General features: G+C 33.2%; 1 protein-coding gene across 2 annotated transcripts; it reads right to left on the reverse strand.

The window, feature by feature from the left end:
• Positions 1–4843: 4843 nt before the first annotated feature.
• LOC131066278 (laccase-12) lies at positions 4844–12139 on the reverse strand. 2 transcript variants are annotated; one of them, XM_058001000.2, is made up of 6 exons: positions 11746–12125; positions 10715–10866; positions 10230–10474; positions 6295–6423; positions 5262–6212; positions 4844–5162 (listed from the first exon to the last, which is right to left on the reverse strand). In XM_058001000.2, the coding sequence occupies exons 1-6, from the start codon at positions 11854–11856 to the stop codon at positions 5032–5034; spliced, it is 1719 nt and encodes a 572-aa protein (XP_057856983.2). In that variant the 5' UTR covers positions 11857–12125; the 3' UTR covers positions 4844–5031. The 2 variants fall into 2 exon arrangements, with proteins under 2 accessions (XP_057856983.2, XP_057856984.2); XM_058001001.2 differs by lacking the exon at positions 10715–10866 and having other exon boundaries at positions 11746–12139.
• Between the last annotated feature and the right edge of the window lie 443 nt (positions 12140–12582).

Below are 12582 nucleotides of genomic sequence, written 5' to 3' on the forward strand. Positions count from 1 at the left end.
TAGCATCTTTGATGCTTTTGATAGTAGTATGAGTCAGATTAGTAAATTTCTATTTTGATGCTTCCCACAGGGCTTTGCAACTTCACATTGTGAGTGTGCCCCTGTTACAAATGAATTGTACTTTAATCGACATAGATGGTCTATGATGGCTTTTTTGTAAGACTATATGGTTTTATTACATATATTGTACTTTAATCGACATATAACAATATCCAAGTGGTGGTTGGCATGAGCTTGAATATGGTAAGTTGTATGCATCTTGAAGTTGAATATGATATGTTGTATACATCTTGAAGTTGAACTTTGATTAGACTTTGTCAGCATTTGATGAATCATAAATGTCATGTTTCATTATTAATCTTGTGAGTGTGAGGTGTAGGAATAATAACTAATTGAGAACATCAATTCAAATCCATAATATAGAGGATACTAATTTATTTATTGCAGTTTAGTGCAGAACTTATTTATTTTTTTTAATAATGAAATAGGTACAACTGTATTAAGATAAAATGAAGCTTTTATGAAGATGTCACATTGGCAAATTGGTCTATATTATAATACACAAGACATAAGTAAAATCAAAACGCTCTCGTCAAATCCGTTCAAATTCTATGTTAACTTTTGACTCATTACTGTATGTTGGGAGAGGGAAGAGTGTGTGGCTTCAGGGTACAGTTTTGGACTTGATGCATATTGCATAAATCTCAAGGCTTCAACTTGATTATCATTAAAGGTTTTCTAATTGTTTACAAAATATCCTTTCATATCCCTTCATGGATGTCACATGCGTAGGGTATGACCCTGAGCATTCAATCGAGTGGGGGGAAAAATAGGAGCATGCGTAGGGTAATAATGGTTAACTGGACATGTTAGAGCCAATGGTTCATCATCACAATGAGAAAAAGGAGAAATCGGCCATGCAACAACATTCCATTGAGTGAGACTGACTATTTTTTCACCAACCAAAAAATTGCTGCCCTAATAAAACCGTAGGGCAAATTGAAAAACTGAGATAGGATTTCGTAGGGACCCCTCTCGTGGCCCCGTAGGTTCAAACAGATCATTTGTAGGTGCCATGGATTCCAAGTTAGGGCCCATCAAAGTTTGATAATTTTGAGCACTTAGGGCACTCAAGGGATGACGCCCCTAGGGTATGACCCCAAGCGTTTGATTGAGTGGAAGGGAAAAATAGGAGCATACGTAGGGTAATAATGCCTAACTGGACATGTTGGAGCTGATGGTTCATCATCACAACAAGTAGAAGGAGAAATCGGCCACACGACAACATTCCATTGAGTGAGACTGACGATTTTTTCGCCAACCAAAAAATTGCTGCTTTAATAAAATCGTAGGGCAACTTCAAAAACTGAGAATGGCTTTCATAGGGACCCCTCTCATGGCCTCACAGGTTCAAACGGATCATTCACAGGTGCCACATATTTCAAGTTAGGGCCTGTCAAAGTTTGACAATTTTGAGCACTTAGGGCGCTCAAGGGACGACGCTGGTAGGGTATGACCCCGAGCGTTTGATCGAGTGGGGGGGGAAAATAGGAGCATGTGTAGGGTAATAATGCCTTAATGGACATGTCGGAGTTGACGGTTTGTCATTGCGACGAGCATATTGAGAAATCGGCCATGCGACAACATTCCATTGAGTGAGACTGACGATTTTTTCGCCAACCGAAAAATTTCTGCCCTAATAAAATCATAGGGCAACATGAAAAACTGAGATAGACTTTTGTAGGGACCCCTCTCATGGCCTCTTAGGTTTAAACATAATGTTTGCAGGTGCCACGGATTCCGAGTTAGGGCCCGTTAAGGTTTGACAATTTTGAGCACTTAGGGCGCTCAAGGGACGACGCTGGTAGGGTATGACCCCGAGCGTTCGATCAAGTGGGGAGGAAAAATAGGAGCATGCGTAGGGTAATAATGCCTAACTGGACATGTCGGAGCCGACGGTTCATCATCGCGATGAGCAGAATGAGAAATCGACCATGTGACAACATTCCATTGAGTGAGACTAACGATTTTTTTGCCAACCAAAAAATTGTTGCCCTAATAAAACTCCGAAAGTTCAACCGAGGTGGGAGGCAAAATAGGACCATGCATAGGGTAATAATGAATTGTATTGTTCATTGAATGAATTGTATTGTATTGTTGATTAAATGAATTGTATTGTTCATAAATTGTATTGTTCATTATAAAAACAACACTTATGATGAAATGAAATGAATTGTATTTTTCATTAAATAGCCATTATTAACCATTGTTAATTATTGGAATGAAGATTAAAGATTTCCATGATAACACCACGCATAGATGAGCAACAATTTATATGATCGAATATCAACTTTTGTATATATAAAAATGTCAAATGATTACAAATGTATGTCCATACATAAATATGGCATAAATGCCAACTGAAACAAAATAAAAATTGGATATCCGATTTGCATAGGTAATTACCAGGCCAGGGTGTACTGACACCCAAGCCAAGCAAAAAGTCAACACGGATTTTCGCGTTTTTAGGTGAGTGAAGAAGGCTATTTTTTTCACATTGCCACTTTTTGGCCCCCCTTGATCCTACACTAACCCATATGGACATAGCTTTTTGAATTTGGCAAAAGGAAGAACTCTCCCAATACCACCATTTCTTGTCCTTTTCCTAGAATTAGTTTTCCTAACCCTTTCTCAGTCACTCTTACTATTTTTCCTTGGAATAGACTAAATATGGGGGATGACCTCATCTAAATAGAGCCATATAATTGTGATAGGTTCAAGTTAAATGGTAATCTCTAGCTTGATGTTGTGAAAGGTAACCTTTCATCCTATGTTGAGGGTATGAAGGGTTTTGACCCTTCTCTCTTGAAACAGTTTGCTTAGTCCTATAATTAGGGAAACATTAGTATTAGGGATGTGGCTTAAGAACCTCATCTATGGAGTCTATTGCTACTACTACTAGTCTCATTGCGGAAGGTATGACCTTCCCTAAAAAACTTAAGGGACAATACCAAACTAATTTCAAGAGGTTCCTAGAGCCAAGTGAAAATTTTGCTCGCCTGCAAAATGGTTTCAACATAGAAGATATTCAAACATTTCCACTCCTAGTTATTTTCAATCATAAATCATCTCAGGTACAGTTTGAAAATGAACTCCCCTTGCTAGATGTTTTCTTGTATTTCCTAGTCTGTTGTTGTGGCTAATTCCATGAATGTTCTCCCCTTGTATTAGGGGTTAATCCTAAGTCTTTATAATTTCCATGTGGCTTTGGCCCCTACTACTGGGCCCTCCATTGGTCATGGAGCTTTCTCAAATCCCTAATTGAAAGGTCAACCCTAGTGTGAGGACTACCCCCAAGTCTAAAGGGATACCTACCCGTGTTAATCCCAACCAATCTACCAAAAAGAAGAACTTCCTTGCCTCTCCTCTTAAATAAACTATTGTCAAAGTGCAATATGAGGAGGAATTTGCTTCTAAAGACTTAATTTCTTCTTGTTCCACAAACTCTAAGTGAACCGCGAACAACCACAATGTGAAATTTTTTGCCCCTTCTTCACCTTCTTCAAGGGTTCCCTTCCTCCCTCCCTCGTCGATTCCCCCAAGAAGTGAGATTTAACAAAAAATATTGAGAAGATTAATGATCTCCATCATGCCTAAAATAAGCAAAATTACATCATTTGTTGGCCCCTTGATCAATTTAATATTGCTAAGAATAAAATCAATAGGTTGGAGGCTTTGGTCGAGGTTGTCAATAGAGCATTGAGTTGGACAATGGAAGATAAAGATGAAAGAGTTTAGTTGGAAACTAATGATCTGGTGGAGAGGCTTGAGAAATGCCCCAAGATAATTTGTAGGAGAAAATTAAGGCTCTAAGTGACAACGTGGATTGAAGAGAGAATAGGAAGGGGACAAGTAGGGTTATTATGGAGCTATAGGGCAATCAAGAGACCTTTAAGAGGAAACTAGAAGAGATGGTAGCTCTCAAAAATGAAATGATGAGAAAATTTTTGGTTTCTTTGCAATCTATCCATGAAGAGATTGATAGGAGACATGCGAAGAGGAAGCACTACCTGGATATGACCTTTGACAATGCTTTGGAACCTAGTGAGTACATGGTCAAGGCTACTTTGGAGTCCCCTTCTATCTCTTCAAGTAAAGGTTCAAACAAAAGATTTATCTTTTTCATAGAAAGTGAAAGTACTTCACCAAGATTGGCAAGCTAAAAAAATCCCCACTAGATAGACCTTATGTTTGTGTCTTCTATGGGCGGCATTGGTTTTTGGGTATCCTTTGGTTTCTGGTTTAGTTTAGTTTTCTTTTGTTGTTTCTATTTGTTAGTTGGTTCTAGTCCCTTTTTGTAAGCTAGTTTGGTTGTTGGATGCTCTCACTCCTCATGAAATCCTTGGTCTTAGCATTATGGCTATTATATAAAGGTTCACGCCTATCCTATTTTATCTAATTAGAACGATTAAATTATTAATGAATAAAAAAAAAATTATGATTTCAAAAAGTATTCAAAAAATAGAAATTCAATTTTTAAAATAATCTAATACATATTTACAAGATTACATTATATAAACTCTTTTATAAAAATCAATTTTAAAAATAGGTGTTTGAACAATAGTAATATTTTTTAAATAAAAATATATTGTTTTGTTATAATGAGTTGGGAGGATAAATAAGTTTGAAAATAGATATTGAAAATATTTAAATTATGTTAAATATCACCTAACATTTTTCGTCATATATATTATGAATATAGTTATTCTTAAGAACTCAATTTTCAAAATTTTAACCAATTAAATTCAAAACAAAAAATATTTGTAATTACTAAATTTACAAATTTACTTTAAAAAAATAATATTTTTCAATAGAAAAACTACTAATTTCTAATTTGTTATCCAATACAATTATTAATAACTAGTTAAATAATAGTTATTACAATAATATTGCCTCATGGCAAAATACTTATAACAAGGTGGTGAAATTAAAGACTACTATTGACTGATTGAGATGACATGGTTTGTGGAGCTAGCATTTCGGGAGTTTAGGAGGAGGCTTCTCCAAACTTGCCAAATTGCCATGGCCATTCTTCACCACGAAGACCATATTCAATCCCCATGTTAGATGATCATCAAAATGACAGTGCACAAACCAAACACCTGCAAAAATCATGGTTTTTCACATATTCTTCAGTTTTTAATTTGAAGATATGCATCATTAATTTTGAGAGAATAATTGAAAGCTATATGTTTTGTCACCTGGATTGTCAGCTTTGAATCTGATAGCAGTCCACCCACCAGCAGGAACTCCCACAGTATTCCGTTCTGGTGGATCAACCAAATTGAATGTGAGAGGATCTGTTCGAGCATTGTAGTTACCAAATCCCTCTCCCACAACATAAAAATCATAACCATGAATATGCATTGGATGGTCATCAGGCTGGAAGATATTCGTTGCTTGGAACACCACTTGAACTGTAGCATTATAATTTAGCACTTTAACTTTTGTTCCAGTGATTGGTGACCAAAGACTTCTGGGTATATTGTCACTTGTATAATTAAACACAATTGGTGGGTTTGAAGGAAAATCAGTGGTAAAGACACCATTAATACCAAAATAATAAGCTTGAAGTATGGCTATATCTGGCAGGACAAAAGATACATTGTTCATACTAGCAGTTACTCTGGTATTGTTGGGGCCTTGACAGTTGGTGGTCACGTTAGTTCTACAGGGAAATAAACCAAGTCCTATTGTTATTAGGAGTTTCTCATCAATGTTCTGGGGAACTTCTATTGGGTGCTCTTTTGAAGCTAGGCTTCGTAATCCTTTATTAAATTTAGTGACAGTTGTAGTGTCATTGTATGTTGGAAATTGTGGAAGAGATGGGGTGGCAGATGAGTGAGAACCCACATAGCTAAGAATGGCAGTTGTTGTGGTGTTATCAAAGAATCCAATAGATTGGGTAGTGTATACATTGGCAGCAATGTAGTATTTGGCTATTGCTTGATTGGCGGTGAGAAGAACATCTGCAGTTTGGCCAGGGGTTATAAGCATTATGTCTGTTGTGTATGGTTTTGTGTAGCAAGCATCTAAGGCTACCACTGTGAAATTGTGTGATGCAATCTTGAAAAAGAGGTGATTATTGACTGCAGCATTAACAATACGTAGAAGGTACGTTTTTCCTCGTTGTACAGAGATTTTAGTTGTTCCTGCATGTAAGCAGTTAGTTCATCAACTCCATGTTGAGTACCTGACATTAGAGTTCATCTGTAACTGAAAAGTACTCTATACCTGATTTGGAGCAAGAATAGAGATCTCCTGGCTGACCATTGATGAGAAAGGCATCGGATATATTAGGTGCACTTCCTGTTTGAATTAATAGCCTTTCGACCGCTTCAGGATCTTTGTTCCACCATTCTCCTATTTAAAAAAAGTAGGTCATATTATGGATCTCTAAAGAAAATAAAAATAAATAAAATAATCAATCTATAAATTAGAGTTGACTTCAATAGTATTCTTATTAACTTAAAATTTAATAAAGTTGCGTTTAAGGTTGTTCACCTACATGTACTTCTTGATGAGTAGAGTAATGCATCTTGTGTTGCCAAAGTTTCCTTCTCACAAAGATTAGTCCCCTCTTTGAGGTTGTTGGTGTAGGTATAGTCATATTTTTATGGTTTTTATCTATCTTTATATAGAATTTCAGATGTAATAATCATGGTTGGTTTTTATAGCTTCATAGTTTCATTGGTCATCTATTTGTTCACAAACTTCAAAAAAGGTGTTCCTAATTTATTAAATAATGAAAATTTTGTTTTTTTTGATATTGATTGTATCTCTCATCAAGAATAAATCTTAGCTATCAAATAGAGAACATCTTAATAAAGAAGGTATTAAATTATAAATGAAGAGCTAGTTCTAAATATCTAAGACATTCTTCATTGTTATTTCATTTTTTCTTATTCAACTTATAACTTTTATTGTTTAATAATTTGATTACCGATCATTTTATCTCATATATTATTAATGTTCACTTAAAACCTACTATATAGAAACTTCAAAATTTGGTATATTCTTACTATCCTTTATTGTGTTGAATTTGATGTCATTATTTATAATCCTGATATGTACATATAAAAAAAGAAAAAAACAAGATAAAAATGAATAAACTTATTTCTAAAAATAAGATGAAATGGAAATAAACAAGCTTTCTTTTTATGACTACTTGTTAGTTCTAAATGTTTGTGACTTCTTTTGGATGAAAAGTAATTAAAATATATTTATTCTATTATACATTTACGCACCAAGGGTGGCTACAAAATTAATAACTCGTCCTTTTTTTATGTATACTAAATTTATGTTTTTCTCAAATATTTTCATGAATATAGATGTATATGTTAATAATGTTGTGCTTGATGTTGTCCACTTACAAGTGCTTCTTGATAACTAGAGTAATGTTTTAGTCCATCTACAAATACTAACTTCTCCCTCTTACAAAGATTAGTCCCCTCCTTGAGATTGTTGGCATGAGCATAGCCAAAATGATTGTGGACATGATTATCATGCTTTTTATCTACCCCAACATAGAACTTCAGACATAGTATTCATGGTTGGTCTCCATAGCTTCGCCAAACTTTTGTCTAATCATAGCCTCATGAAAAGGGTACTCCTAATTGATTAGATAATGATGAATTTGTTTCTATTGGTGTTGATTGTATCTCCCACCAAGAATAAAATATAGCTATAAAATAAAGAACATATTAATCAAGAAAGAATTGCTATAAACAAAGAGCTAGTTCTTGATAGCTAAGACCTTTCCCATGGCTATGACCTATCTTTTCCTATTCTACCTAAAAATTTTGATTGCTTATCATTTTATCTCCTCTTTTAATATGTTCAATTAAAACTTAACCATATAGAAATTTCAAAATTTTGATACCTTTATACCATCCTTTATTGTGTCGAGTTTAACGTCACTATCCATATTATTTTCATTTGGATATAATACAATAAAACAAGATAAAAATGAATAAAATTTTAGCAGTTCAAATAAAATGAAATGGAAATGAGAAAGTGTTATTTCTTCTTCTGTTTTTAACTAATCGATAGTTCTAAACAAAACCCTTATGATCATGAAATACTCTAGCCTCTAGTTATTAAGATAATTCTTGTCAATCATAGCTCTAATTTTACATATATGTTAATGTGTAATGAAATCACACAATTTTTGGGTGGAAAATATAAAAAATAATTTTTTTGAATTGAGTTTAAATTAACAAAATGCATAAATGTCCTTTTTAAAGGACATGTCATTGAGAAATAGGAGGATAGAGAGATTTTTCTTTGAATTGGTGAATAGGTAATTAGTAAAAAAATTGTTTTATATTGTTGGGTTTTCTTTTTCCTGTATGTGTACATTAAGATATGATTAAATTGCATTAGTACCTTTTAAATCATGTAATCAAGAATTGGAAAGTCCATCAATATGATTTTGGTAGGCTTACTTTTGTTTAACATATATGGCATCAATGAAAACTACTAAATATTAAAAAAAAAAAAAAGACAATTTTTAATTGAACTACAATATTTGTTGCATTTTGTTAGCATAATAACTCGAGTGGAGTTCAAATCTTAATATAATTTATATATTCTAGAATTTTTTAGAACATAAAAACTATTTGGGATAGTTGCACTATTAAATTTTCATGGATTAGTTAGGTGTTGAATTGAAGACATCCCATTTGCTACTAGGTTGTTCTACCACTAAACTACAAGCCCTCATGACAATTGGTCCATCTTTATTTGGGTATGACTCATTTTCCAACATCCCCCTTGAGCCAAACAATAGATTCTTATTGATCCTATCTTGGTCTAGTTTTGTTGACCTTGGCTTTTATATCATGTTAAATTTATGGACTAGCTGGGAGGTAAACCTAAGACTTTTTATTTTCTATTGAGAGTGTTGTACCATTGAAGTTATGACAACACAAATACTAACAATAGTATAAACTATATGTGAGTAATATAATTTAAAATATAATATTAAATGTCATCAACTAACTTGTGTTTTAAATCTTGATCCTATTAGAAAAGTAATTTACAACATAATTGTCACTTTTATATGGATCCATAACTATGTTTAGCACCGAATATGATATATTTATAGCAACTAAATTCAATGAATTCTAATTACTTTAAATCAAGTAAGCTTTCCAAAGTTAGAAAAGTAAAATTTTATCTAATCAATAAGCTAGCAATTATTAGCAAACATACTCAAAAAAATGTGAGATCTCAAATTCTATTTATTTAAGAGTTGGAATATTTTATTTTACAACTATTTTATTTCCTACAAACATATATAGACACATAAAAATTAAATCAATTGAGAGTTATTTATTTTATTGGTGAACCATTTTACTTGTAATATTCTATAAATTGAATTTTAATTTTTATGTATATGATCTCAATACAATACTTCATGCTATATTGTCACTAAATGTCTCTCAACATAATAACTAGTTTTTCTTTATTTATTTTCGGTTAATTTTTCTATTTTGAAAAAAGTGAGTTGTAATGTGAATAGCTATCAAAGCATTCACAAAAAATAATCACATCTATATCTTAAAAAAAATAGAACAAAGAGAAAAAAAACATAAATATTTTTCTAATATTTATTAAAATATTATTTTGTCTCGATTTCTTTTTTAAGAAAAATATACTTAATTTGTGAGGATATTATTTTAATATATATATTTATTTGTTCTAAAGCTATTGAGTTATTGCATAAAAATGTCAAAACAAAAGAGTTTTACAAAAAAACAAATTAAATTACACATTTTATAAAAAATTATAATTAGTAGTATATATAACGTATTTGTTCCTGAAATTTAAATAGAAGAATACTATATTAATAAAAAACAAATGTAAATGTAAAAAATAAAAGAAAAACGGAGAAAGCAATTAACAATTTACAAAGCTTCCTTGATTCTTTTGGTCGTCTCATATTTTATTGATATATGCTTAATGCTTTTTATCTTTCCTTCCCTACAAGAATCTGATGAACCCTTAATCAGAATAATTTATAAAGCTTTCTTTACTAATATAAGAGTATTTTTTTAATTCTAAACAGCAGTGTTATTTTCAGCAAACTTCTATTCATAAAAACAGGGAACTGATATAAAACAGGATATTAGTCTAAAACAGAGGATTTCAACAATTTTGATTACCTAACACGATGGGAAACTCTGAATAGGGTTGAGGAAACGGATAAGAGCTTCCTTTCTTTGGATAGATAACTATTGCTCCGTGAACTGTTGCACGCAGCCACGAGACATGGGCATGCCACCACAAGGTTCCTTCCTGTGCAATAATCCTGAATTTGTACGTATATTTTACTCCTGCTTGAATCGGGCATTGAGTTATATACCCTGCTCCATCAGCCCATGCTGTGCGAATCTGTCTCACTCCATGCCTGAAAAGCAAACGTTTGCAACCAGTTTGTTACCACAAATAGAAAAGTGAAATGATAAGGGCAATAAAACGGAATTTGAAAACGTTTTGCATCAGAAACAGTCTAAATATAGCACGATTTTTATATACAATTAATGATATTAATTTGATTTACTATTAATACTACATACGCCAAGAAACAGCCGTATAGAAGCATAGAAGTGTGACATGTCAGTGTGAAGCATTGAGAGACACGATTTACCAGTGGATGGTGGCATTGTAATTGGATTTGTTGATCGTTTTAACTCTAACACTGTCGCCATTGTGTACATACAGAGTAGGACCAGGGAACTCTCCATTCACTATGACTCTGCTATGCGTCTGACATAGCCTAGTAATAGGTGTTGATTCAATCTGGCCAAATCCAAAGCAAAAATATATTTCCAGTATTAGGTACCACAAATATGCTATGATCTGTCTTAATGAATAAGATGCTGAGCATGGAAAAATATCATCAACGTTTAGATTAACCTACGGCGGGTTTAAAGAGTAGATTCTAAATATTGATTTAAATAGGCTGTTCATCGGACTGGCTGATCATGCATAGACTGGATCGATGTGGTTCAACTAGGCTGTTCATCGGACTGGTTGATCATGTATAGACTGGATCGATGTGGTTCAACTAGCACATTTTAAGTATTGATTTGTTTGGGTGGTATCTGAAATCATACTGGTTTTTTCAATAAAACCACTTTTTAGTCTTATATCAGAAGAGCCACCAATAAATCAAAGATTAGAGTGTGTTGTATAAACCAACTAAATTACAAATTAAAAATCGATTAACTAAAAAATAAGATGATGAATCTCCTTAACATATCTAGGATAATAGCTCTTGATAATGAATAGACTAATTCAGAACTGGTTTAAATAGCACATTCTAATTTGTTTAAATTGTTCATCTAAATTAACACTGGTTTTTTCAATAGAATCCATTTTTCATTAATGTGATTTTAGATAAACAATTTAAACAAATCTTAAAGTATGATGTGTAAACCAAAGCACTAAATCATCTATCGAATAACAATAAATCAAAAATTATGATGATGAACCCCCTATTTCTTCTAGGAAAATAGCTCTGCATTCTGTATGTGTGATGAAGCACCTAAACAAATAAAAAATCCAACTACTTGAAAAGAATAAAATGATGAATCTTCTTAGCTTGCCTAGGATAATAGCTCTGTATTCTGCGTAATTGTTCAAAGCAACTTATCCACAGAGATACGAAGGACATACAACAAATGTGGAGTGATGAACGTGTGCTCTCGCTGAAGCATCGAACAAGGCAAGGAATGTAAGGAGCACAACTGAGGAGACCATCGAAAAATACCCTGAACATAACGACATTCTGAAAACCGAATGTCGTCTACTTTTTCTTGTCAGCCAAATTGCAGGAAGCAAATTTTGCAGTAATCAAAGGCAGAAAACCAATATTTTCTCAGACCTAGGATGGCTAAGTACACCGAATACTTGCTTATGAAAATAAGTATCGATATTTATTAGCTAATAACAGCTATTAGTGGGGGATGGGATCAGAAATGATGGTTTAAATAAATGTCTGAGTAATTTAATGGTGTAGATATTCCCAGTGAGTGCGGTGGACGAAAAGTATTTTCATCTTCCACAAAACTGTCCCAATTCGAGTACAGATCGCAAGATGGAATTTTCAACAAACAGGCTGTTGCACACAGCTCGAAAAATGCTGCCTTTGTGTATTTTACTTAAAAGCAGCGAATTTAATAGATGGTGAATTCGTGCAAGTAATCATAGTCAGGCGTTACGTTATTCCATCTAACGAATAACGCCTATTTTAATGGACGGTCGCCATGGTCCGACAACCATTACTCATTAGCTCTATTTTCTGTTCAGTAGGTACCTAAATCACCTTAATTTGCGGGATATGAATGGTTCAGATTCATCCCAGCCAGCTTGGAGTTCACGTACGCCGTTCCGTAGTAAAGAACTGACACGAAATTTGAGCCAACTATAGGTATTTATGTTTTATTTCTTTTTGACTGTCCTTTTTTATTCTTCCTTTTTTTCAGTTAAAAGTAACTAATGTTTTATTTATTT

Source organism: Cryptomeria japonica, chromosome 10 (genome assembly GCF_030272615.1).
Source record: "Cryptomeria japonica chromosome 10, Sugi_1.0, whole genome shotgun sequence".
Classification (NCBI taxonomy): Eukaryota; Viridiplantae; Streptophyta; class Pinopsida; order Cupressales; family Cupressaceae; genus Cryptomeria; species Cryptomeria japonica.